General features: G+C 36.4%; 1 protein-coding gene across 1 annotated transcript in view; it reads left to right on the top strand.

Moving 5' to 3' along the window:
• Positions 1–27690, top strand: part of EYA1 (EYA transcriptional coactivator and phosphatase 1) — a 174749-nt gene that overhangs the window by 40529 nt on the left and 106530 nt on the right. The window contains exons 6-8 of the mRNA XM_061122834.1: positions 864–1001; positions 19302–19384; positions 19810–19996. Coding sequence (XP_060978817.1) covers positions 864–1001; positions 19302–19384; positions 19810–19996 — 408 coding nt within the window. The remainder of the gene's footprint in view (positions 1–863; positions 1002–19301; positions 19385–19809; positions 19997–27690) is intronic.

Here is a 27690-nt window from a genome sequence, read left to right as displayed (position 1 = left end):
CTTGTGCAACGATACTGCCAAACCCAAGTCGTGAAATTAGGATGTCAGCCTGGTACTTTGGGAAGTATTTGGGGGCACAAATACTTTATTTTTATATTATGTGATTTTTAAAAAGTGTACTTTTAAAAATACATAAAAAGGTGTACTTTAGGTTACACTTAAAAAATTATATTTGAATAAATACTTGAAACTACAAGGGGCAATAAGGGAACCATTGGTTTCCTTCATGCTGTTCTGTAGGACTGAATTCTTTACTATTCTGCTTTCCTTGTGTTTACTTTGTGGATACCTGGGGAAAGATTTCCTCCTGTGTTGCTTAGTTCTATGTCCAGTATTGCTACCTCTGACCTCAGAATAAATTATGTACTAAAATCAGCATTGTGGTAGAAAGAGTAAAGAAAAAACTTTTTAAATGCTATGAAGTTAGAGACTCTTAATCACTTTTTAGAAAAAAAATTTGATTTTGACATTAATGTGACAATGTTTAGAACAATATAGTTCATTTTAATTATGACCATTTCTGGACTGTAAAGATGATCTTAAACTCTTGTGAAAACAACACAATTAATTACAGAAGCTAAATTTTGTAACAGCTAATCACTGGAGTTAAATTTTATAAAAAATGGAATTCAGGAAAACAACAAAAAAGAACGGTGGAGACAGGCATTCCAATCTGTCATAATCCTGTTTTTTGTGTTTTTAATTGAAGATAGAGTTAAGGGTATTTCACCCTAAGCATGTTTGGCCTTGGCTATTGAGATAATACTGGGAAGAGTTTGTGACTGGATAGCTGTGGGAGGTTTTTGTATACTCACCAGCTGTTGAAAATGAACAGATAGATAAGCTATCACTAACTGATTTAGGTGCATTGTGGGCAGGCATCAAGACTGAAGGTGGATTGTCACAATCTCAGTCACCTGGGCAGACAGGATTTCTCAGCTATGGCACAAGCTTTGGGACCCCTCAACCTGGACAGGCACCGTACAGCTACCAGATGCAAGGTCTGTATATATACTGACATCGCTCCTTTCATTAACCCTACAGAATAATTAGATTCTAAAGTGGACCCTGATATTCTGTGTAAGTTGTGGATGATGCTAAGTGGACTGGGCTTGGAGGCAAGATGCCTGGTTCTCATTTGGCTCTTTACACACCTATTTTCCGAGCCTTAATTTCCTTATTTTTAACATCCCGGGGTTAGACAGGATGATCACTAACATTCTTTTTCAAAAAGCTCTAACATTTTTTGTGACATTGAAGTTTTCTGCCTTTGCTTCTATCAGTGAAAAAAGGAATGGAAAAAAGCACAAGTCAATGATGTAACATCCTAATGTGGACTATCCTAAAAACTGGCACTTGTGGCCTTTCAGCTTTTTGCAAGGGGCTGTTTTCCTCATTATCACATTTCTGGAAATGGAACCGTGATAAATGTTGACTAAATGATCTGTGAAAGACCAGGAGATCAAATTGACAGCCATATTCAATGCATCTTCAAGATATTGCTTCCAAGGACCCATTCCTGGGTTCTGATTTTGAAACTGTAGACAAAACATAATAAGTGCATGTCATGTCATAAGGATGACAGCTGAAAGTTTACATTGTCAAACAGTTTCAAGAGTAGGCATTACTGTAATTGGCAGGTTATTGTCATGCAAATGTGTCTGTAAAGTACTTGAAGTTTGTTCTTGCATAATTTAAACATTCTCCTTATATATATATATATATATTTTTTTGTTTTACTACTAATTAGTTCAATAAATCATATCCTTTCAATAGTGCCAAACTATAGTCAAATTGCTTCCCAGGTGGCACAGTGGTGAAGAATCTGTCTGCCAGTGCAGGAGACACAAGTTCAATTCCTGGGTCAGGAAGAGTCCCTGGAGGAGAAAATAGCAACTTACTCCAGGATTTTTGCCTGGGAAATCCCATGGACAGAGGAGACTAGTGGGCTACAGGCCATGGGGATGCAAAGAGTCAGACATGACTGAGCGATTGAGCACATCTATAGTAGAATTAAATATTTATGTTTTAAAAATTTATTTGCTTTTCTTTATTGAAGTGTAGTTGATATATAATATTACATAAATTATAGGTGTACAACATAATGATTAACCTTTTTAAAGGTTGTATTTCATTTATAGTTGCTACAAAATGCAGGCTATATTCCCTGAGTTGTACATCTACTCTGTATACATACTTGTGCATGTGTGTGTGCTAAGTTGCTTCAGTTGAGTCCGACTCTGTGTGACTCTATGGACTGTGGTCTGCCAGGCTTCTCTGTCACAGATACAGAGAACAAGCTAGTGGTTACCAGTGGGAAGAGAAAAAGGGGAATGGACGAGATAGGGGTAGGCCTCCTTTCGACTTGGCACATAATTTTTCATACAGTATTTGTCCTCCTCTGTCTGACTTTTTTCACTTGTCATAATGCCCTTCAAGTCCATCCATGTTGCTACAAGTGGCAAAATTTCATTCCTTTTTATGGCTGAGTAGTATTCCACTGTGTGTGTGTATGTGTACATACACATCACATCTTTATCCATTCATATGTTTGAAGACACTTAGCAACCTGCTCTTTTTAATAACAAATATAAATATCTTTTCATATCAACACATTCTATAGCATTTTAATGGCTGCATGGCTTCACAGATATATCTTATCTAATCCATTATTAGACATCTAGAGTGATTCTACAAATGTCTCATGTGCACCCTTAATTATTCCCTTTGAGTAAATTTAAGTGCGGCTAGGTAAACTGTTTTAAACACTTTTAGGGATTTGTAATGTTTTTACACAAGGAAGAGCTGTGAATTAGAGTGAACACATTAAATATTTAACTTTTAAAAATTTGTCATTTTGGAAGGTCTGAGATTTTATTGTTATTTTCATGTGCATTTTTGGAAAATTGAGCTGATAAACCATTTTTTCTTTTCTATCATGGTGATGTTCATCTTTTCTTATTATTTCTTATACTTACATTTCTTAAACTTTGGTAATGTTTTATAGATATTTTTCTATAAAATATTTTTATATTTTATAATGGTTTCTATAAAACATAAATTTCTATATTTTATAATGTTTTCTATAAAACATTATGTATAATGTTTTATAGATACATTTCCAGTTTATCATTTTAAAGAGCTTTTTACCCTGCATGGGGAAGCTAAAATTTTATGGGACCAGATCCATTAATCCTTTCATATTTGTTTTGCCTTTGGTATAAAAAGGGCTGAATTATAAAGTTTTGAAATACTTGATGGCTACAAAGTTTAAAACTATCTTACAATGGATGATGTTTATTGTTAGAAGGTTACTACTTTTGTGCCTGATTCCAAAACTTGAAAGCTGCCTTGGAAAAGAACTATGGTTATGTACATGCTAAACGTCAGTTGAGTAAAGGGATAAAAAGAACAGAAAGTGATGAGACTTCACTGAAGAATTGAACCATCTTAGGCTTTAATAGTGAAATGATTCATAAGGTGAGCAAAGTCTGTAAGGTTCATTTGTGTGAAGTAGTGAGAAAGGAGACAAACCAGATAAATGAACTATGCAATTGCGGAGTCTTGGGAGGTTTGGGGGAAAAAGTTGGGTGCTGTGATGGGTCCCATTCTACCCTGGGCATCCAGGTCTCTTTAAGGAGAAGTGGATCCTAAGAGTCCAAATGAAATAGGTGAAGTGCCCTCCAGAGAAGAGAGATAGCTACATGTGTGATTCCTGGGCTTGAGCCCACGTGCAGCCAGCCCCTTGGCTGCCATCCACAATGCATTGAGTACAGAAATTGTGAATAAGTGTTTAGAAACATTTATGGTATGTCATAGTAAACCTTATTCTGTTGGTGAAATGAAACACTAACATTAAGAAATCAGACATGTACTCTTTGTCTTTTCTTTTTTCACCTCATTATTTTAGTCATATGTAACTATTATATTTTGCTAAATTGTCAGTCTGAGAAGGATTAGAAGTAAAAGCAGGGTTGTATCTTGGAGAATTCAAGAAAGATGGCACTTGAGAGTTCTTTTTTAAGGCATTTATAATCTTTTGCTTTTTAGTTTTGCATATGTCCTGATATTGGAGATACAACTCATTTTTCATTTATTCAAGTTTATTTCAATAACTGTATTATCAAGTGGCCATATTGCAGAAATTCAAGATCTTTTAAAGTTAGAGGATAATTATTTTACAATATTGTGATGGTTTCTGCCATACATCAACATGAATTAGCCATAGGTATGTATATATATAATGTCCCCTCCCTCCTTTGCTCTCAGAGCAAAAGCTTATGTGGCAGAAAATTCCTGAGAGAACTAGCTAGCTATCAGATGTACGTATAGCTTTAGAGTATAGAGAAGAATGGTAATGAAGAAGAAAAGAAAGTTAATTTGGAGGAGGAAAAGAGTCTTCATTTTAAAGCAGAAATAAGGACATTTGTAGAACCAAATATAGTAAATGCAGCATTGCTCTCTAGTCATAGATTTCATTGCATTTGGGATGTTGCATTAAAACTTTTTGTTTTTAGGTATACCCTGGTTGAATGGTCTTTCCAGTGGGATTTTAGAACCCATTTTCACTAAAATTTTATTTCATATGAATGTTTGTATAATGGCACTTCGTTCATTTTTAGAGTAATCTAAAAATATGATTTTCACACATCAAGCCAGAGAATACCATGCAGTTAACTTGAAACTTGCCAAAATGATGATGGATAATGATACATGATATTCTGTAGGCTACTTATAGTCACATTTGGATAAATAATTAAACTCTGATTAATATGAATTTCTTAAACATTAAGTGCATTATAAAAAAAATGAAATGGATGAAGTAATATTATATGTCCAGTCATGGGAGTCTGTTGACCTTTGTCTTTTCAATACTGTTTTTCAATATAAAACTTTCTATAGTGTCTAAAATTATTTTTAAAATTCTCCAAATTCTATTATCCTTAATGGATAACAGTGATTTTTGTTCATATCACTCTTACAGCTGTTAAAAATTCTTAGAATCCTGGATGACAGTATACATATTTTAGTGATTTGGGAGTATTGATATTTTACCTAGCTTTTCCTCCAAGATCTTTTGACCTTTAAAATATAAAATATGATGAATTGTTCAGAGATTTAGTTGCTAAGATTCCATATTAGGATTTCACAATATTAGAAGAAATACTTCAGTAACCAAGATGACTTGAACTAACTCAGTGGTGGCATATATGCTTTAGGGTGTTGTGCTGATTAACTTCAGGAAATTTATGATGATCACCTCTTTGGTTCTGTCAGATTTAGAAGGTTGGACTAAAGATATAATCTTGCTTTCTGGCAAACAGTGTAGGTACTGGAGTCAAACTGCCTGTTGAACAGCCTGCCCTTGCTATTGGTGGGACTTCAGTGTGGAGCTCAACTTCATGACTCCATTTTTGGAGTCTCTTGAATATTGTCTGTTCCCACACTAGTGGGCTTCCCAGGTGATTCAGTGATAAAGAATCTGCCTGCCAATTCAGGAGGTGCAGATTCAGTCCTAGGGTCAGGAAAATACCCTGGAGGAGGAAATGGAAACTCACTGCAGTATTCTTGCCTGGAGAATCCCATGGAGGAACCTGGCAGGGTTGCAGAGTTGGACACGACTGAGTAACTGAGTGCACACACACACCCGCTGTAGTATTGTGAGATTTCATCGAGGTTATCCATGTATGGGCTTCTCTGGTGGGTCAGTGGTAAAGAACCCACCTGCAATGCAGGAGATGCTGGTTCAATCCTTGGGTTGGGAAGATTCCCTGGAGAAGGAAATGGCAACCCACTCCAGTATTCTTGCCTGGGAAATACCAAGGACAGAGGAGCCTAGTGGGCTACAGCCCATGGGATTGCGAGTCAGACATGACTTATCACTCTGACCAACATCTAGCACTAGTAAGCATTTAAATGCTTAGTTTCATTTAACTGTGTTCATTGTGATAGTGATGTGGTGGTGGTGATTATTATTATTATCATTATCATCGTCATCATGTAATAGTTCCAGATTAGGAAGCACTGCCAAATTCTCCTTCTCTTGCATTTTCCAAGAGGAAAAAAAAAAATATATATATATATATATATATATATGAAATAAATATATAAATTTGATATATTAAATATATAAATTTGATATATTTAATATATATAACCAGCACAGATTGTTCCAAGAACCCAGTAATCAAATAAATAATCATAGCTAGAAAAGAGCCAGATCTAACTAATGTGTTGGCAAGGAAGGAAAATCACTGTCAGCAAAGGTCAGGCTTTGTGTACATGGTACAAAAATGTAGAAGAAACAAGAGAAAGCAGCCAAGAACGTGAAGAAAGAACAAGAAGAGAGGAAAGGCTGTGTTGGCAACAGTGGAGGTGGGTGCTGGAGAGCAGGAGCCATGGGTAACACAGAAGGGTCCTGGACAAAGAAATGAACTGAGCTTCCCAGGTGGTGCCAGTGGTAAAGAACTTGCCTGCCAATGCAGGAGATGTAAGAGACCCAGGTTCGATCCCTGGGTCGGGAAGATCCCCTGGAGAAAGAAATAACAACCCACTCCAGTGTTTTTGCTTGGGAAATCCCATGGACAGAGGAGCCTGGAAGGCTACAGTCCATAGGATCGCAAAGAGTCAGATACGATTGAGCGACTTAGCACACAGGAGTGGGAACGAAAGAAGTAAAAACTGAGTCCTTATGCCCCAGAAATCCCTGCAGTCACAGTGCAACTTTGAGAGGAACTGGTGGGGAAAATGGAGTGAAAGTCACTTAAGACACCACATTATTTAGTTTGGAAGCCATGATTAGGGAGGACTATGGGAACGTGATAAGCTATGCTCTATCAAGGTAGAAAACTCTCCAGCCCATAACACAAAATAACAGCTACTGTTTATTGTGCACCTGTCATAGGCCCAGGAATTTTCTAATTATTTTACATGTATTGTCTCATTTAGTCCTTACAATAACCTTGAACAATGGCTTTAAAATATAAGAACCTGAAAATGCTGATGAATACGTCAAAATGTTCGAGAATGGTTTAGAACGGTCAGACCCTGCCATGTCTCTATTCAATTGCATGACAGCACCTATAGGGGAGGTGCTGTCCTATAGGTGCTGACAGCACCTATAGAAAACTACCAAAAAAAAAAAAAGAAATGTAGTTGCCTGTAGCATTTATTTTCTGAAGGGTGGATTTGCTCTTTTTATAGCTGAGACATACTGCGTCACATAGCCCACTATATAATTAGTCAAAAATACCAGCTCATGAAGCTCTAGAAAAAAATTTTTTTAGACAGTTCATTTCTGAGCACTTTTTTTTTTTCATGGAACTTAAGGAAAAGATTTATTTGGGAATTTGTGGGCATTTTGGCCCTGCCTGGCCCTGTGAACTAGGCTAGCCTTGGTGCCCTCATTTTGTCCAGGTGAACCTTCTGAATCCTTCCAGCTCCAATGCTCAACACTTCTGTCTATGGCAGGCTTCTGTGAATCCAGTACCTGCTGTTTTAAGCCAAAAAGGTTGGATTTTTGCTTTATATGCACTAACAGTAAAAGCCCATGGAGTAAAACCTCAGGGACTTGAAAATCTGATTGCTTTTACCTTTGCTGTGAGAGTCTGGAAAATTCTCTCTCTGCTTTCATTGGATCTCTTTTGCGCATCCAGTGAAAGATTAGAAATTTCAGTTTAACAGAGAAGGACAAAGTGTTTACAGTTCATCGACAACTGCAGAGGTGAAATACTTACTGTTAACTTTTTGATATCTTCCTGCTCCCCGGGGTCAGTCTCTGTTTCTGGAAGAAGTTTTGGATGGTATGAGATTTTTCTTCACATGCCATTGACAAACATGCAAATGAGCAAACTGAATGAGGGAGTGTAGACTGACAAAGGGAGTTTGGAGACCCCTGGGTCAACTGCGCAGATCCCATAGACAGTGTTTTCAATGCTGCCAGTCAAAGGACACTGACAACAAGAATGAAGAGGAGGGTGCAAGTTTGTGTTTATGTCTGGGGGGACGGTGCGTGTGTGTATACACACCCATGCTTACATGTACTAAGAGCAGAGAAACCGTTTAGGAGAAACAACTTTAGCCTTTGATTCACCGACCTGTTTCACGGAATATCTGCCCAGTTTATCAAAAGCAAACTTTATTCTCCTTTTGTATAAAAGAGGCATCTGATTTGAAATCAAGCTTTTAGTTATAGTATTTTCAAAACCACAAGTTCTTGACCCATTGTTATCATTCCCGTTCATTCATTTACCCCCACATCCTATACACTATAGACTTAAAGAGTACCATCAGCCACTGAAGACAAGAGAGTGTTCATAATTGTGAGGCCGAGGGACTTCCCTGGTGGTCCAGTGGTTGATTCTGTGCTTCCACTGCAGGGGGCACAGGTTCAGTCCCTGGTCAGGGAACTAAGATTCCACATACTATGCGACACAGACAAAAATAATAATTTTGAGGCTGAGTCATAGGATGAAAATGACATTTTGTTTAGCAATCTGTTTAAGGTAAGGAAAATGCAAACAATTTTCACACTAAAAGCAATTCAGACTAAGTCTGGCCTCTTAACTGGTTAAGCTTCAGCTTTGAGGCAAACCCAGCTTTCCATAATAACTTAGTTCCATTGATCTCCATTTGCAGGGGTTGACCATCTCGTATTTTTGTTTTATCTGGTAGTGTGTCTGAAATACACGAATGTTTTGCTGGTCATGGAAAGGCCTCTGTCACAATGGCAGTTAGAAGTTAAAATTCATAAAGACTCTAATTCTGTTCGTTTGGGGAAATGAATTTGGAATTTACCCATTGTAAAATCCTTGATTAGTTTATTATCGTGGTGTGTTCAAAGCAGTCCTCCCTTGTGTTCATAGTCGTAGGAGGAGTGGATGGAGGTGTTGGAGAATTGCAGTGGTTGTGTAGAATGCCCTTCTGAGTGCTTTATTGCCCCAGAATAGCAATGAGGTGGGGGACATTCTGTCATTCTGTAGCAAGAAGGTGTCAGGATTTGCCTAGGTGGATGAGAGGGATTACACAGATGTACATGCACAAACCCTACTTTGTTTATTTTCTTTTAGGCTTTATTGCTGTCTCTTAGAGGAGAAAATAACCGCACATTCTAACTCCCTCTTTCTATTCAGTGTATAATGTTGTTTGTTCTGTTAAAGAGATTGGAGGCCCACCCAGTGTAGAAGGGCCATAAATAAGGACAAAGGTTTGTTAATGGGACGTGGAAGGGTGACAATTCCATAGTTCTCTGAAGCTTACTTGCTCTAGGGCTTGTTATCAAGTGGGAACCATCCAATAATAATCTAATAAGGGCAACCACCCTGATTTCCTTTGGTCTGCCTGTCTGTAGTTTTTTGAATGTATAGCTGAAGTCTTTCAGTTTATTAGGTTTTTAGAAATTCAAAATGGCTTAGCAAAATATACTATTAAAGTTTTTCCGTTACCTATAGAAATGATATTTTTCCTAGCTTGCAAATATACAGTTTTAAGGAAATATTTACTAAAATCTTTTTAATAATCTGCTCTGATAAAGCATTTGAGATTTGCACTTTCTGACATAAAGTGACAGAAGAAAGTTATAATTGGAGAATTGCCATTTCAGCTCACCCTGATTATTCACCATTTCTCTTAATTGCTTCGCCAGTCTGCTCACATTTATATTTGAATTTGTGGAAATTTTTGCATTGCAGATTTTTTTTTTCTTGCTTAAGTTGATTTTTTAGCAGTAATATTTGGTTTTACTTATTTTGGCATCTTATGTTATTTCAAGTGACAAATGTTGGAAATTGTACGGAAATCTTTTGAAGTCAGTAATAGCAGTAATTAGTTATCAGTATCCACATTCTTGTCTGTATGAACTGGTTTTTATTAAAATATAGAGAAATAGATCAATAAAGGTAAATATTAAGGCTTTGCCACCTTTATGACGTTTGTTAAAAATTATCTTTGACATAGAAAAATTATTACTGAGATAAAAAGGAATAATCTTTGGCTTGGTCCTTTAAAATCCTTCTTATAAGAAAAGGAGAAAACTTTAGTTTTAAAAAGTAGCCCATCTGGCCTTCAGAGGCCTTTCCCCAGGGAGCTGCGCTGACTTCTGCCACATAGATTGCGCCTGATGATGGACATAGCCCATGGCAAAGAGGCCAGGGAAGAAAAGCAAATGGACTTCTGTGAAAATACACGGGGGACAAATAGCATCCTGCTTGCTGAGTAAGTGCTAGAAAATGCTCTAAAACATGGGAAGTACAGACAGGCCCCTGCAGGTTCCAGCATTCTTATGTTGGCTAGGATTCTGGTTTTTAATGCGAGTCCTTGTTCTCTGTGAAGTAGACCTTTGACCTACATGTTACCTTTTTTTTTTTTTTTGGAACTTTTTTGAAGTTATAGCTAGGCAGTGTTCTCTAGGTTAAATCACACACAAAATGTTGATTTATCATTTTAAATCATGTTATAAATCAACATAGACTGGGCTTTTAATTATGAAAAAGTACTTAGGATTTATTAATAAAGATTTGGTGGGATCAGTTTAGTTTTAAACTATAATTGCTTTGCATCTATAGAACTGGGTGGCCACACAGGGTCTCCTAGCAGGACTGTTTCTTGTTTGTTACGGTTGACGAGACCACCACCCTTTCCCTGTAGGAACCCCTCATGGTGACAAGAAGAAAGCCAGTCTTTCTGATACCCTATCTTTTGGGTGACTGTATAATTCACTTTTAAAATTATTTACCAGCTTCCAAAGAGTTATGATGAAGTCGTCCTATAGAAATGAGATAGTTTGTTTCCAGATTCATTTATGAAAAAATTTCTCAGATACCCTTGTCTCTCGCTTTGAGTGTCAGTAATGTTTGTGTAGCCAAAAATTAATGCCACTTTTCTGCCCGCCTTATTCCTTTTCCTTTTGGTAACCCTGATTTTGTTTTCTACCTCTGTGGGTCTGTTTCTGTTTTGTAAACAAGTTCATTTGTATCATATTTTAGATTCCACATATAAGTGATTAGCAGATACAAGCTACTATATACAAAACAGATAAACAAGGACCTACTGGATAGCACAGGAAACTAATATCTTATAATAACAAACTGGAAAGAGTATGAAAAAGAGTATGTATTAATGTACATGTAAGTGAATCACTTTGCCATACATCAGAAGCTAATACAACATGGTAAGTCAGCTCTACTTCAGTACTAAAAACTAAAAGAAAAATGCCACTTTTCACAATATATAATTCACTTCAACATTACTGAATCAGATCATGTAAAGAATGGTGAACAGTAATCTGAAAGTGGAGTTAATGGCCTCTCCCTAACTCAGGGTTCTTGGGCCAGGAAACCACCATTTCTGGAAATCACCAGAAATCACCATTTCTGCTTTTTAGAAAGTCACAGGTGGCCGATAATTATTATTATCTCACATACTGATGTGGGAAATAACCTCAGATAGTGGATATGGAAATCCTGAGATATAAATGTATGGTAAACACACAGAATGTTACTGCATTCTGAATTTGAAATTTTTCGTTTGCAACCGAGTCTCTTATTTTCATTTATATACCCATGATACCAGTCCATAGGGTCTCAAAGATTGAAGTGACTTAGCACGTACACACTGATGATCCATAAATATCTGACTGAGCTAGATCAGTGATATTTTATGAGCTGTTCAAAATTCATGATGCTTTAGTCAATTTAAGACTTTATTTGATTTAAAACTCTGCAGGATTTTCTTTCTGGAAACTCAGACATTTTAAATCCTTCCAGAAGGTGCTTATAGGCCCTGCATTTAATATTCTTTGTATAATTTGTATCTGAAGTAGTGATTATAATCTACTTTTTAAAGATAAGCCTTTATACACCACCATCTAGTTTAAAAGAAATAAGCAAAGTGTATGTCCTCTTGATAAAAATCTGAGAAATAAACAATTACTATATGGTTATTTTTTCCTTTCCCCACTGTCATTTTTGTTGCTGAATAAATAAGGAACTTGAGAAATGTTTTCTTTCCTCGTGTCTATTGGGCCTTCATATCCCCCTTCTAAATGGCCTTCTACCTTCACCATATAAAAATATATATATATATATATGGAAAATTTTCCATTCTTCCTATACCTGATTCTTTATGAGAGTTGTGGCGTCTCTGGATGCTGTTGTCATTACCATCTTGAATTGAAACTCTCAAATAGCTTGTTCTGTCTTCTGCTGGAGCCTCCAGGAAATTCTGCAAAGGCATGAATTGAACGTGGTTTCTTCTTCTCCACATGTTATTATTGTTTAGTCACTAAGTTGTGCCAACTCTTTTGCAACACCGTGGACTGTAGCCTGCCAGCTCCTCTGTCCACTGAAATTTTCCAGGCAGAAATACTGCAGTGGGTTGCCATTTCCTTCTCTAGGGAATCTTCCTGACCCAGGGATCGAACCCACATCTCCTGCTTGGTAGACAAATGCTTTACCACCTGGGAAGCCCTCTTTTCCATGTGAATAAGTATAACACATGTACTTAAGGAACTTACGGTCATTATGAAAACAAGACTAATGAAGGCTTGTTCAGTACAAGAACAATGGTATCGATTATTTTTGAGCTCACGTTCCCAGAGGTCAAGTCAAGGCAGGAAAGAACTGTCTGGGAAAGCTGATTGGGAAGAGAGGACCTTAGCCAGATCGTGAAGATGAGAAATGGGGGCTGATAGAGGGAAGCATTAAGTAAGAGGAGCAACAATGGATGAGTTTTCAGGATAACATCCTGAATTCATGTAGTGAGCTGTGGACAGGCAAGCCTTAGGAAGTAGCTCAATCAGGCTGTTCCTCCCCTGGACACCTCCATCTGCAACTCTCCACCCCAAACCCCAACTCCCCTTTTCCAGCTCCAGTTGTATCTTTGCATTTATAGCAGCTTTCCCCACCTCCTGCAATCCTTAAAAGGAGAATCAGAAATCATAACATTTCCTATGTCCTAATACAATATGATCAACATTCAGATCCCTGGGTTTTTCTGATAAAGAATGCCATTTCTTTTCCTGAACTGTTATTCTTTTCTTAAATGATCAGGAAACTTCTGTCACCTTCCTTGAGTCTCTCTCCTGGGCTATAAACCTCTCACTCTTGGATCTTCTCCTCTGGATAGTTTATCTTCACCCCGAGCCAAGAATACCCTTCTTGACATTCTTTGTGTATTTTCTGTGTATTGTCCTTCCCAGTCAAACTAGATGTTTTCATTTCATTGACTGAGCAGCTCCCTGTCAGAACTTACGGTGCCTACGTAGGTAACACAAGCTAATATTTCGTAGTGTTGTTTTCATGAGACTGTGTGTTTTTAAACTTTCCTCATGATGTTGGCTTCTTTGGGTCCACAGCACCCTCTAGGATAGTAACTGAGACTGTAATGCCAATTAGATGTGCTCATAGATACTGTGGACTGAACTTATTTGAAAGTTTTTTTTCCCATAATATAACATATATAATCTTTCCATTCAAAATGTAAAAGTCTTAACTTTAAAAAGAAGGCAATGGAGGGACTTCCCTGGTGCTCCAGTGGTTAAGACTGCACTCTCAATGAATGGGGGCATGTGTTCAATCCCTGGTTTGGGAACTAAGATCCCACATGCTGTGCAGTTCAGCCAAAAAATAGGAAAAAAAAAAGCATTGGAATGAAAAATAATTTTGTCTTAAAGATGTTCTGAAAGGAAAGATTTTTCCACTGTTCTAGTCAGGAAACGAATTTCTCCTCTTCCTGCCAGAAAAGAAGAATGGCTGTGATTTTTTTTTTTTTTTTTACAATAATAAACTACTTAAACAGGTAAGATTTTCCTTTTCACTAATGGGAAAGAAAGTGTCCCACTGCCACCCTGCTCAGAAGGTAACTTAATTCCCAACTCTACCAAGAATAATATTGAGCATTATTGGAGCTCCATTTGAACCAAACTTGGTCAAACTCCTTGAGTGAGAAATAATGGATTCTAAATGGGAGCTCTTTCTACTTTGGGGAATTTTAATAATATAATGTTAAATAAAATGTCAAACAATTTATCATAGAATATTTCTGTTCTCTTTTTATATGGAGATGACTTTTCATGTAAAATCATTTGTGTCTAGAAAGGAAAATACTTCTGTATTTTATTTTGATAAATGAATTCTCAATACTAAGCCTAATTCTGTGATCTAACATTATAACTGAAGACTTACAAATCAGACAGAAACTATCTTAGAGCAGGGGTCCCCAACCTCTGGGATCTAACGTCTGATGATCTGAAGTGGAGCTGATGTAATAATAATAGAAATAAAGTGCATGATACACGTAATGCACTTGAATCATCCTGAAGTAACCCACCCCCCACCCCAGGTCTGTGGAAAAATTATCTTCCATGGAACCAGTCCCTGGTGCCAAAAAGGTTGGGGTCTGCTGTCTTAGAGGATGGATCCTAATGGAAGAAGGGAGTCTGTTTTTCCTTGTCATGGCTTGCCCTTTCTCCCCTGTACCATCCATACTTAAGTCTGGTACATGGCAGCCTTCTGCACAATTGTGTCTTGTCTCCCAGGCCTGTGTAGAGTAGGAAGTGGGTTTAGTAGCTATATACACAGAAGCTTTCTTGGGAGTATTGTCATCGCTGTTTTGCCTTTGCTTTGTGGTGTTCTAAGCTTTGGTGAAATTCATCTGGAAGTACTGGTACCCAGTCTGAATCAGATCAGCTGTTAGAGTGGGACCCTTTGTTCCCTGGGGCTTCTCTGGCGTCTCAGATGGTAAAGAAACAGCCTGTAATGCTGGAGACCCAGGTTTGATACCTGGGTCGGGAAGATCCCCTGGAGAAGGGAATGGCAACCCACTCCAGTTTTCTTGCCTGGAGAATTCCATGGACAGAGGAGCCTGGTGAACTATGGTCCATGGGATCGCAAAGAGTTAGACATGACTGAGTGATTTTATTTCACTTTTTTGTTCCCTGTGAGCTTTGTTTAGCCCAGCTTAAGGGCCACGATACCCAAAACAGTTTCTGAGAAACTTCCATTCTGTAAATGCCTGATGAGTGTGATTACTTTCTTAGTATAAAACAGTATGTGCGAGGTTGCAATGTGTATCTGTGTGGGTGTGTGGTCAGCATTCCTAGGAAAAGACAAGAGAAATCTAAGAGAATGAATTCACACCGGGTGCTGTGCTGTGCTTAAGTCGCTCAGTCATGTCCAACTCTTTGTGACCCCATAGACTGTAGTCACCAGGCTCCTCTGTCCATGGGAATTCTCCAGGCAAACATGCTAGAGTGGGTTGCCATGCCCTCCTTCAGATCTTCCAACCCAGAGATTGAACCCAGGTCTCCCGCATTGCAAGCAGATTCTTTACCATCTGAACCACCAGGGAAGCTCAGTTAGGGCCTAATAAATAAGCCCTGATAAGTTTGAATTTGATCCTGAGGGTACTAGGGGGTGTTACTTTTTTGAACAGGGGAGTAAGAAGATGAAATATGTACCTCAGAGAAAGTATTCTACTGCTGGTGTGGAGAGTGAGCTGCAGGGAGTCAGAAGATGGGCAGGAAACTAGGAAAGGAGGCTCTTGAAGACATCCAGTGCTGGCAGCCTGGACTAAAAGTTTTGCAGCTCTCTGTCACACATGGAGGTGGGTGGGGAGGCCCTACTGGTCTGATTCTGGGGGTTAAAAATTAATATTGCCTGAGCCTGATTCTCCCAGCTTGTCCACCTCTGCCTGACATAGATCGTTGTGGAAGTTGCATTAAGTCTCGTAGGCCACTGGAGTGCCGTTAAATTCCTGCTCCTGCATATGAAACGGAATGGAATCTCAGCCTGCAGTCAGCCAGTAAATGAGTGTAACTTATGGTGAATTCCAGCTAATGTACAGTCGTCGAAGTAGCATGAAGTCTGGGAAGTCACTTGGGTACCATTAAGAGTACTGAGCTGTGATTTACATGGTCAGACCCTAGTGGCCTATATGTGCCAATATAGCTTCCATGGTCTTTTCTACTTTGTTCCAGGGAATAAGTTATGGAACAAAAACATCCATTTTTAAAATATATTTTCTATATCTTATTCATTTTCTCAGTGGATGGGGATTATTGAGGTCAGTATTTACTGTTCAAAAATTTGTATTATAAATAAAAGTAGCAAGTCATAACCCAAAAGTGTGTAGTTTAAATGAAAGTTACAAGTCATAATCCAGAGTAATTTTTTCTATCATATATATATAATAAAGTTTGAAAAGTATTGATAGTCACACACTTATCCACAATAAATTTGAGTTTTTTACAAGGAATTTTTTGAATGTTCGTTATAAGTTTGTCATATATTTATATAGATATATAGATTTCATATTAATTTTCCCTGATATATAGATATATAGAAGGAATACATTTGCCCAGGAAGTCCATTTTTAAAAAAAAAAAAAAAGCTAATGTTAACCTGATAAGCCTTCGAGGTCCAAGCCTATATCTTAATCATTCTTCTTTCCTCATGCATTTATCACCATGAGCCCAATATTCAAAACTTTTAAGATGACTATGTAGTTGCCACATGCAGATGAACAATATAAAAAACTTTTATAGTGATACTCCTACTTTCGTGGTAGAATAAAAATTGGTAGTATAATAACTTTCTGCTTCTCTATAATAGGTGTTCTGGGAACTTTGAACAACTGGTATTCCTAAAATTTACAAATGAGGAAACCTCAAATATGATTCTGTGATAACATTTAAACTATCTTAGGAAATATTTTCTTAATAAAAATAGCAAGTCCTTGACTGGTTTTTCAAAGTGCATAGTTACTTGATAAGTAGGTAGGAAAAGAATTTTAGATAGGCAAGGATATTGCCATACTCCTCTAGTTTGGGAAAGTCAAAAGAGGGGGAAGATACATAAATACAGTAGAGAATTTTAGAAAGGTTTGCTGGAATAAACTGTAACAGTTCTGAACATTTGTGTGTTACTGTGGCTTGTTCGTTAGATTCTCCAAAACTTCATTTGATCTGTTTAAGAAGCCTATGAAATAGAGTTTTTGCAGCTAGGGAAATTATGTCTTAGAACAGTTAGGTGATTTGTCCAGAGTCCAAACAGCTCATAAGTAATGAACTGGAAACTCTACTGTTTTCTGACTCTTTAGCCAGTACTTAAATGTTCAGTAGTAAGTACATAATTGATGTATATTAACTAGCATGTCGTACCTAAAGGCATCTGTGAATAGGTGGTTCACAGTGGAGACATCCTCCTTAAACCACCAACACATTTACTGCCTAGACTGCTCATTTGCCGCAAGTTTTGTTTTAAAGAATGGTTCTTCTATTTACAAAAGTAACACAGGTTCTGAGTAGAAAATTTTAAAATGATCATTGGCTCCATGAATATTCTGTGACCATAGACTGCACCCCTCCATAGATCCTGAGATTTTTGTGCTTTTTGTAAATATTTTATGCTGTTAAAAATGTTTCAAATGAGATCACAAAAAACATTTTCATTGCTTAAGTTTTTGTTTTAAAAAATTAGTATGCAACTATTTCCAATGTTGTTAAATGTCATTATGATGCTGTTTCAACAGCTTCCTAATATTCCATTTTCTGAATAATGTCTATTAAGGACTTGGGGTTACTTTCTGTGTTTGGTTATTAGAAACAACACTAAAGAACATCTTTGCTAATTACCTCGTAGTATAGATCATATTTTTTTCTTAGAGTAAAAGCCTAGCAATATAATTACTGGGTTAAAATGGTATATAAAATTCTTGACTATGACCAAATAGCCCGGTAGCTTGTCTTATTTAAGTTTTTGTGTGTTTGAATGCCATTTTTTACACGTTTGCTAATCCCTGGCCTTTTAAAAATCTTCACTGAAATGATAGTCAAAAATAGTGTATTATTAAAGATACATGCACCTCTATGTTCATAGCAGCACTGTTCACAATATTCAAGCATAGAAACAAGCTAAGTGTCCATTGACAGATGAATGGATAAGAAGATGGGATGTGTGTGTGTGTATATATACATGTATATATACACACACACACACACACACACACACATATATATATAGTTGGTGATAGACAGGGAAACCTGGCATGCTGCAGTCCATGGGGTCACAAAGAGTTGGATACGAGTGAGCAACTGAACTGAATACACACACACATGCACACACACAGACACACACACACACACGATGGAATACTCCTCAACCATAAAATAGAGTGAAATAATGCCATTTGCAGCGACATGGATAGACCTGGAGATTATCATGCTGAAGGATGTAAGTCAGAAAGAGAAAGACAAATGTCCTATGATTTATATGTGGAATCTAAAATATGACACAAATGAACCTACCTATAAAACAGGAACAGACTCACAGACGTAGAGAACAGACTTGTGGTTGCCTAGGGGACTATGGGGTGGGCGAGATATGGATCGAGAGTTTGGGATTAGCACATGGAAACTGTTTAATAGAATGAGTGAACAACAAGGTCCTACTGTATAGCACAGGGAACTATATTCAATATCCTGAGATAAACCATAATAGAAAAGAATATAAAGAATATATATATATATAAAACCAAGTCACTGCAGCAGAAATTAACCCAACATTGTTAATCAATTATACTTCAATAAAAAAAACAGTATATTGTTGCTTTACATGATTAAACAAAAAGATAGTAAATCTGTTGAAGGATAAAACTAAAATTTGCTTTTTGGTTTGAATCCTGTACAACTCTGCTGTTTGTTTTAGAGTACAGAGACATTCGACAAATAGAATATTACCTACACAGCACATGTTCCTCTCTGATCTTTGTTTTATCAAATACTCCAAGTGCTTCCATTCACTCCTCTGTGAAATAAAATAATCAGCTTTTTCTATGGGCCATTCAGATAACAAGTGCCAGTTGGAAAGCATCTTGAGCTTTTGGGAGGAGCATCATAGTTTTTGAGCTAGCAGGAATTTTAAAGATCATCTAATCTATCCCACTACTTTACAATAAGCATATTTAATGTAAAGATGTGAAAATTCTATGCATTTTACAAATTGAAATGGAAAGCTAGGTGTCTGATATTTTAAACAAATACATAATTTTGTCCATAGTTTATGAGTTCCTCATGTCCTCAGAAATGTAAACCTCTTTACTTATGAATTCTCAGTTGTATAGTGATACTAAAATTGTCAGCCGTTTTATGAAACCAGAATTTTAGCTATGGCAGTTTATTCGGGTTTCAAGATAAACCAAATGCATTTGCAGTGAACCCCAGCTCTGCTTTATCTAAATAATAATTTCCTATAGACACATTACTCGACATGGCTTAGTCACTCATGTTTCTTTTCATTTTATTTTAGGTAGCAGTTTTACAACATCATCAGGATTATATACAGGAAATAATTCACTCACAAATTCCTCTGGATTTAACAGCTCACAGCAGGTAATTTTAAAAGCCAGGTTGACTTCTGAAACTAAAAAAAAGTGCAATAGATGATTTTCTTATATAAAGAAAGGTCCATTTATATTACACTATAATTGAGAGCGTTCTTAAACTTTCTGATAGTTTTTTTTTTTTTTTTTTCAAAAAAATGTCTTCAGCATTCCTATATGGTGAGTCATTTGGTTTTCAGATTGGTTAAATTTTACCTAATAATGCAACCTGAAATAGAAGAAATATGAAGAGGGAATCCAATCTTACCTAAAATTGGTTTGCATGTCTGTGCACTTCAGTCAGTGTGTGCTTGTGTGTTCCTTTGTGAATTCAGAGAGGACAGAGATGCCAACGTATTTACAGTTATACTCTGAAATGTAAGAAGGCAGCAGCTGTATTCTGACTGATTGTTCTTGTGTGGTTTAATTTGGTAGGACTATCCGTCTTATCCCAGTTTCGGCCAGGGTCAGTATGCACAGTATTATAACAGCTCACCGTATCCAGCACATTACATGACGAGTAGCAACAGCAGCCCAACAACGCCATCCACAAATGCCACTTACCAGCTTCAGGAGCCGCCGTCTGGCATTACCAGCCAAGCAGTTACAGATCCCGCAGCAGGTAATTACTTACCCTTTATTAGTCCCGCAGGCTGTATTTCTGATGGTTTAAATGCATTTTTCTATAGTCATATATTCATGACAATGGTTGCACACTTTTGGCAAGTTTTGGCAAGGCCTTTAGTCAAGCAGCATGATTGTGACATTAATTTTATTTTTACTTATTTGTTTAAAAGCTTTCATGTGAAGTTATAAACTTGAAAATACATGAAATAAGATGAGATATGATCTTATGTAAAAATACATGAGATTTTATTTAGTTGTACATGTACTCCATTTTCAGGGTATATATGTAGTTTTTTGGATGTATAATTATAAATATTTAGCTAGGATGCTTAACTGTAACTTTAAATGTGTTGACACATGAATATAAATGACATCATCTTGAATGTAATGTTTATCATCATGAAATAGTTAATGTTTTTCAAAAAATCAAATAGCCTCTAAGGATCAGTCGTGGAAGACAGTGATTCTTTTGGCCTACCCTTTCCCACTCATGACCTACTGTGAATTTTATAGCAATGTTTCTGAGAGTGGGCATTTTTTGTACTTCTGCACAACATTTGGTGGTTGTTGTGCAATCACTAAGTCGTGTCCCACTCTTTGCAACCCCATGACTGCCGCATGCCTGCCTTCCCTGTCTTCTACTGTCTCCCAGAGTTTGCTCAAACTCATGTCCATTGAGTCAGTGATGCCATTCAACCATCTCATCCTGTGTTATCCCCTTCTCCTGCCCTCAGTCTTTCCCAGCATCAAAGTCTTTTCCAATGAGTTGGCTCTTTGCTTCAGATGCCCAAAATACTGGAACTTCAGCATCAGTCCTTCCAATCAATATTCAGGGTTGATTTCCTTTAGGATTGACTGATTTGATCTCTTTGCTGTTCAAGGGAGTCTCAAGAGTCTTCTCCAGCACCACAGTTTATTTTTTTAAATTTATTGTAATTGGAGGCTAATTACTTTACAATATTATAGTGGCTTTTGCCACACACTGACATGAATCAGCCGTGGGTGCACATGTGTTCCCCATCCTGAACCCCCCTCCCACCTCCCTCCCCATCCCATCCCTCTGGGTCATCCCAGCGCACCAGCCCTGAGCACCCTGTCTCATGCATCCAACTTGGGCTGGCGATCCGTTTCACATATGATATACATGTTTCAATGCTATTGTCTCAGATCATCCCACCCTTACCTTCTCCCATAGACTCCAAAAGTCTGTTCTTTACATCTGTGACTCTTTTGTTGTCTCACATATAGGACCATCATTACCATCTTTCTAAATTCCATATATATGTGTTAACATACTGTATTGGTGTCTTTTGTTCTGACTTACTTCACTCTTGTATAATAGGCTCCAGTTTCATCCACCTCATTAGAACTGACTCAAATGTATTCTTTTTAGTGGCTGAGTAATACTCCATTGTGTATATGTACCACAGCTTTCTTATCCATTCATCTGCTGTTGGACATCTAAATTGCTTCCATGTCCTGGCTATTAGAAACAATGCTGCGATGAACATTGGGGTACACATGTCTCTTTCAATTCTGGTTTCCTTGGTGTGTACGCCCAGCAATGGGATTGCTGGGTCATATGGCAGTTCTATTTCCAGTTTTTTAAGGAATCTCCACAGTGTTCTCCATAGTGGCTGTAGTAGTTTGCATTCCCACCAACAGTGTAAGAGGGTTCCCTTTTCTCCACACCCTCTCCAGCGTTTATTGCTTGTAGACTTTTGGATAGCAGCCATTCTGACTGGTGTGAGATGGTACCTCATTGTGGTTTTGATTTGCATTTCTCTGATAATGAGTGATGTTGAGCATCTTTTCATGTGTTTGTTAGCCATCTGTATGTCTTCTTTAGAGAAATGTCTGTTTAGTTCTTTGGCCCATTTTTTGATTGGGTCATTTATTTTTCTGGAATTGAGCTGCAGGAGTTGCTTGTATATTTTTGAGATTAATTCTTTGTCAGTTGTTTTGTTTGCTATTATTTTCTCCCATTCTGAAGGCTGTGTTTTCACCTTGCTTATAGTTTTCCTTTGTTGTGCAAAAGCTTTTAAGTTTAATTAGGTCCCATTTGTTTATTTTTGCTTTTATTTCCATTGCTCTGGGAGGTGGATCATAGAGGATCCTGCTGTGATTTATGTCAGAGTGTTTTGCCTATGCTTTCCTCTAGGAGTTTTATAGTTTCTGGTCTTACACTTAGATCTTTAATCCATTTTGAGTTGATTTTGTGTATGGTGTTAGAAAGTGTTCTAGGCTCATTCTTTTACAAATGGTTGACCAGTTTTCCCAGCACCACTTGTTAAAGAGATTGTCTTTTTTCCATTGTATATTCTTGCCTCCTTTGTCAAAGATAAGGTGTCCATAGGTGCGTGGATTTATCTCTGGGCTTTCTATTTCAGCACCACAGTTTAAAAGCATCAATTTCTTTGGCACTCTGCCTTCTTTATGGTCCACCTCTCACATCTGTACATGACTACCAGAAAAACCTTAACCTTGACTAGATGGACCTTTGAAAGCAAAGTGATGTTTCTGTTTTTTAATATGCTATCTAGGCTTGTCATAGCTTTTCTTAAGGAGCAAGTGTACATTTGATGGGCCCTTTTAAATGAAAGTCTGTGTCCAGAAGTCTGTCTACTATGTCTTTAATACTTCTTCCCCTCCATTAATTTTTTCTGGAACTCTGATTAGTGTATGCTTAATTTTCTGAATTGGCCTTCACCTAGGTTTCTTACATTTTATCTTGTACGTCTTGAATTCTTAACTTTTAAAAATGTCTGTCTATCTGTGCCAGGTCTTAGTTGCAGCACACTGGATCTTTTAGTTGTGCATGTGAACTTTTAATTGCAGCATGTGAGATCCATTTCCCTGACCAGGGATCGAACCCAGGCTCCCTGCATTGGGAGTGCAGAGTCTTAACCACTCTACCACCACTGAAGTCTTGCATCCTTAACTTTTTAAAAATATAATCTTTCCTTTCATAGATTAGAAGTGAACTATTGTCCTTAAAGAAGCCGTGAGTGTGTTCCCTTTGCCTTTTACTCCTAAAGCCAGAGCCCAGTCAGTCATGTTAAAATGATCTTACATTGTAACTCACTTCTATGACATGATCAGAGTGTTAATTCTCAGTGGTTATCCCAAATCATGGTGAGAAAAAAGTTTTATGTAATAGATGCTGATTTAAATTTTGACTCTAGGTTTACCTTGTAAATCTTAGCAGATGATCCTCCTCAAAACTCCTTTAAGTGTTTAATCGTTTTACTTTTTCTCTTAAATGGGTGTGGACACTGTTTTATTCGAGAGTAGGAAGTTAAATCATTCTTAATCTTGTTCCAACTAACTGTAAATACAGTTTCTGCTGCATATCTCAACTCTAGACGTGTTTATCTTGATTATCATATTCCACTTACCTTTATTTAAGAAAAAAATGAGCTTTTATCTTATGACATGGCTTATATGTGGAAACTTAAGAAAAAAATCCAAATTAACTTATTTCCAGATCAGAAAGAGACTCACAGACATAGAAAAGAAACTTATGATTATCAGAGGGTGAAGTGGAGGTTGGAGAAGTAAGAAATTAGGAGGCTGGGATTAACAGTTATTAGTTACCTAATAAGGACTTACTGCAAAGCACAGAAAACTATATTCGATATTTTGTAATAACTTATGAGGGAAGAGAATCTGAAGGAGAATATATATATAAAAATATGTAAGGCATATATAAATAAGATGGAATCACTGTGCTAAATATATACATATATGTGTGTGTATATATAATTACTGAATCACTGTGGTGTACATCTGCAACTAACATTATATTGTCAATCAACTACACTTCAATTTTTAAAAGTAGCTTGATATATTCACTCAGTTCACATATATAAAAACAGTATTCATAGAACCTCATATATGTATTTTCTGCCTTTTAATTAGATTGCACATCTGTATAATCCCACTTAAGTAAACTTTGTTATAAAAGGAATTGAATGTCTAGTAGAAGTTACTGTAGAACTTTCCTGTCTTTGCTTGTCACCTTGACTTCATGTAGGTATCAAGAGGAGAGAGAACGGTTTGTTGAAATTTAGAGATAACTTGTGTTTTAACATGAATCTTCTGGGTCATGAAAGGTTCTTGAGGACCAAAAGGAACTTTGAAACGAGGACAGATACGTGAATGTGAAACAGAAAAACTCTTCAGGGTCTGTGGAATAAGATACTGAGAAAAGGAGACAGCAGAATAATTTTACTTAATTCATGACATTTTGGTTGTGAAGAGCACAGTATAAAACAAACTGAAGACTTAATCATGTTTCTTAAATTAAGTTTGTTAGAGCTTTATAAAAAGGCCATTTGGACATATCATAAAACTTTCTCTCTGAAACTTGACATTGTTCTAAGTGAATTTTGTTTATAAAAGGGATGCCATGTGAAAGAGTGGGGATTAGTGGGCACCAAGCCACACCAGATGGGGAAAAGTGTGAAATTATAATTTTGGAAAAGTATATATAATTTTATTTTAAGATTAATTGATTTATTTTAGGTTTTATTTGAATGTATGCTTAGTGTTTTGGGTACTTATTTCAATTTCAGTATCTTTATTGCTATAGAATAGAAATGAAGTGGAGAAAAAATAATATTTTTCAGATTTTTTTAATATTCATCACTTCCCACTAAAAATGTGTTTGCAGTGGGTCAACCTTTATTGTGTTACATAGTGAGGAGTGAAAAGTTGAGTGAGTTTACACATTGAAAAAGAAATGTGGATTACTTTAAAAATTCAAGGAAATTTTCATCTTTTTTTTAAACATTTGTGGTAAGACTGTAGATTCAGCCTAAGTTGTTTGGCATTCACTTTACTTTCTTACTAGTCTTATAGGACATTATGGATGACAAGAGAGTACTGATGATAAAGTCTATAAAAATCATTAAGCTAAAGAATTAGAAGAATGATTTATTACATATAACCTAACATTTTTGTTTTGATTTGAAACAGTAGTTAAAATAACATATTTATTTTTGTTGAAATTATTTCAGGTGTTTTTTTCCCTATTAATAGTCTATTTGGTTTAAAATCAGCATTTGCAATACTGGGAAGTTAAATTCTAGTCATTATCTCATATATGACTAAGTTTGTGCCTTTCAGTTTCATGGAATTACACAGTACAGATGAATCCATCATCCATGAGTTCTTCTATACTTTATGATATCTGTTCTTTATTGCTCATAGAATTGTTGTATCATAATGCACAAATAAGATGACCTTGTAAGGGCTTTTTTCAATATGAATAGGTAAGGACTCATTTTTTCAATTGAGGAATTTATATTTTTATTGTTTTTTTCACCGTGCCTTACAACTTATGGGATCCTAGTTCCCCGATCATGGATTGAAACTGTAAATGGAAGCATGGAGTCCTAACCACTGGACAGCCAGGGAATTCCCAGGACTCATTTATTTTTAACTGTACATTTTGAAATTTATATGCATGAGAGTAATCTTTCAAGTCTATGCAGTATTAGTTATAAATATGTACCTCCTTATGAATCTTAGGTTCATAAGTTATTTTAATGTTTGTAGTTAAATATTGAAAGCTGTATCCCCCTTTAAGTAGACATATGTAATACATTAAGAATAACATAACTTGAATGTGAAAGCATAATTTCAAGTTTTAAAAACTAAAAACAGTGCCTTTGCGTTCATTTAAAAAAAGGAATTTGTTAGTCATGCATTGACAGTCTTAAAAAAATTTGTATCATTTGGAGATAGGTAAGAATCCATATACCTTGAGAAGTATAGTGAAATTTATCTGATCATTCAACACAGTTTTAATTAACTTATTGGATTCATGAAAATTGTGCCCACTCCCAGCTGAAGGATATCTTGGTTGCTTCCAATTTTGGCAATTATAAATAAACCTACTATAAGCATTCATGTACGTTTTTATATGGACATAAGTTTTCAACTCATCTCGGAAAATTCCTGAGTCTGATGGCTAGATTGTATGGTAAGCATATGTTTGGTTTTATAAGAAGCTGCCAAAATGTCTTTCCAAGTGGCTGTGCCATTTTGCACTTCTACCAGCAAGAATGAGAGTTCTTTTTGCTCCACATCTTTACTAGCATTTGGTTAGTCAGCTTTCAGCTTTGGGCCATTCTGATGGGTGTGTTCTGCTATCTAATTGTTTTAATTTCACTTTCCTAATGAAATATGATGTTGAGTATCTTTTCGTATAGTTATTTGCCTTCTGTGTATCTTCTTTGATGAGGTATCTGTTCAGATCTTTTGCCCACCTTTTAATCAGGTCATTTTGTTGTTGAGTTTTAAAAAGTTATTTGTATATTTCAGATATGTCCTTTGTCACATGTACTTTTGCAAATACTTTCTCCTGGTCTATATATTGTCTTTTTATTAGCATTATTTTTTGCAAAGCAGAGGTTTTTAATTTGAGTGAATGTTTTTTTTTTCCTTTCATGGAACATCCATTTGGTTTAGTATCTGAAGACTCATTGCCAAACCCTAGGTTTTCTCTTATGTTATGATCTATAAAGTTTGTGGGCATAGAGTTGTTCAGAATATTCTTTTGTTATCCTTCTGATGTCCATGGAATTGCTAGTGATGGACCCCTCTCTTATTTCTGGTATTAGAAATTTGTGTCTTATCTCTTTTTTTGTCTTGGTTAACCCAACTAGAAGTTTATTAATTTTTTTGGTCTTTTCAAAGAGCCAACTTTTCAGTTCAGTTCAGTTGCTCAGGTGTGAACGACTCTTTGCGACCCCATGGACTGCAGCACGCCAGGCTTCCCTGTCCGTCACTACTTCTGGAGCTCGCTCAAACTCATGTCCATCAAGTCGGTGATGCCGTCCAACCACCTCATCCCCTGTTGTCCCCTGCTCCTCCTCTCGCCAGCTGTTAGTTTTATTGATTTTTCTCTATTGTTTTCCTATTTGCAGTTTCACTAAGACTTCTAGGATTTTTAGGATTTCTTCTGCTTTTGATTTAATTTGCCCCTCTTTTTCTACTTTTCTAAGGCTTAAAGTTTAGATAATTGATTTTAAATCTTTCTTCTTTTCTAACATACACATTTAATACTGTGAGGTTTCCTTTAAACACTGCTTTTGTTGCAGCCCACAATATTTGATAGGTTTTTTCTATTTTCATTTAGTTCAGAATATTTTTATTTTCACTATCATTGAAACCTTACCTTGTAAAGAGACATATATTTTATATACATTTTACTGGAGAAAAATCTTAGAAATTTGATAGTGCATAGAATATATCATTTATTACAGCCATCCAGTTATTCACATCTTCCCAATTATATGACTTTTCATTGTTAGAGAATGTGTTTCGTTTCTGAGAGAAGGGTATTACATAGTACACTGACATTCTATTATCTACTATAAGAAAATTTTGGTCAGAGTAAACTCTGCTCAAATATAATACTGTAAAATAACATCAAAATTAAATCCAATATTACTTTAATTTTTAAATCATGACTTTCATTTTAAATACCTTTTAAAACATTAAAAGAACATCTTTTTATTTTTGAAACAATTTTCCTTTGCAAAGTGAATGATTTTTCTTCTGTTTAAAAATATACAGAGTAAGAAAAAAGGACATTTTAGGATGTTTTCCTTTTGTACTAACATCTAAGCTCTGATACTATCATCTCTTAGCCACTGAAATGAAAAGAATATTTTCTTT

Source organism: Dama dama, chromosome 21 (assembly GCF_033118175.1).
Source record: "Dama dama isolate Ldn47 chromosome 21, ASM3311817v1, whole genome shotgun sequence".
NCBI lineage: Eukaryota > Metazoa > Chordata > Mammalia > Artiodactyla > Cervidae > Dama > Dama dama.
This window is presented reverse-complemented; position numbering and strand designations above follow the sequence as displayed.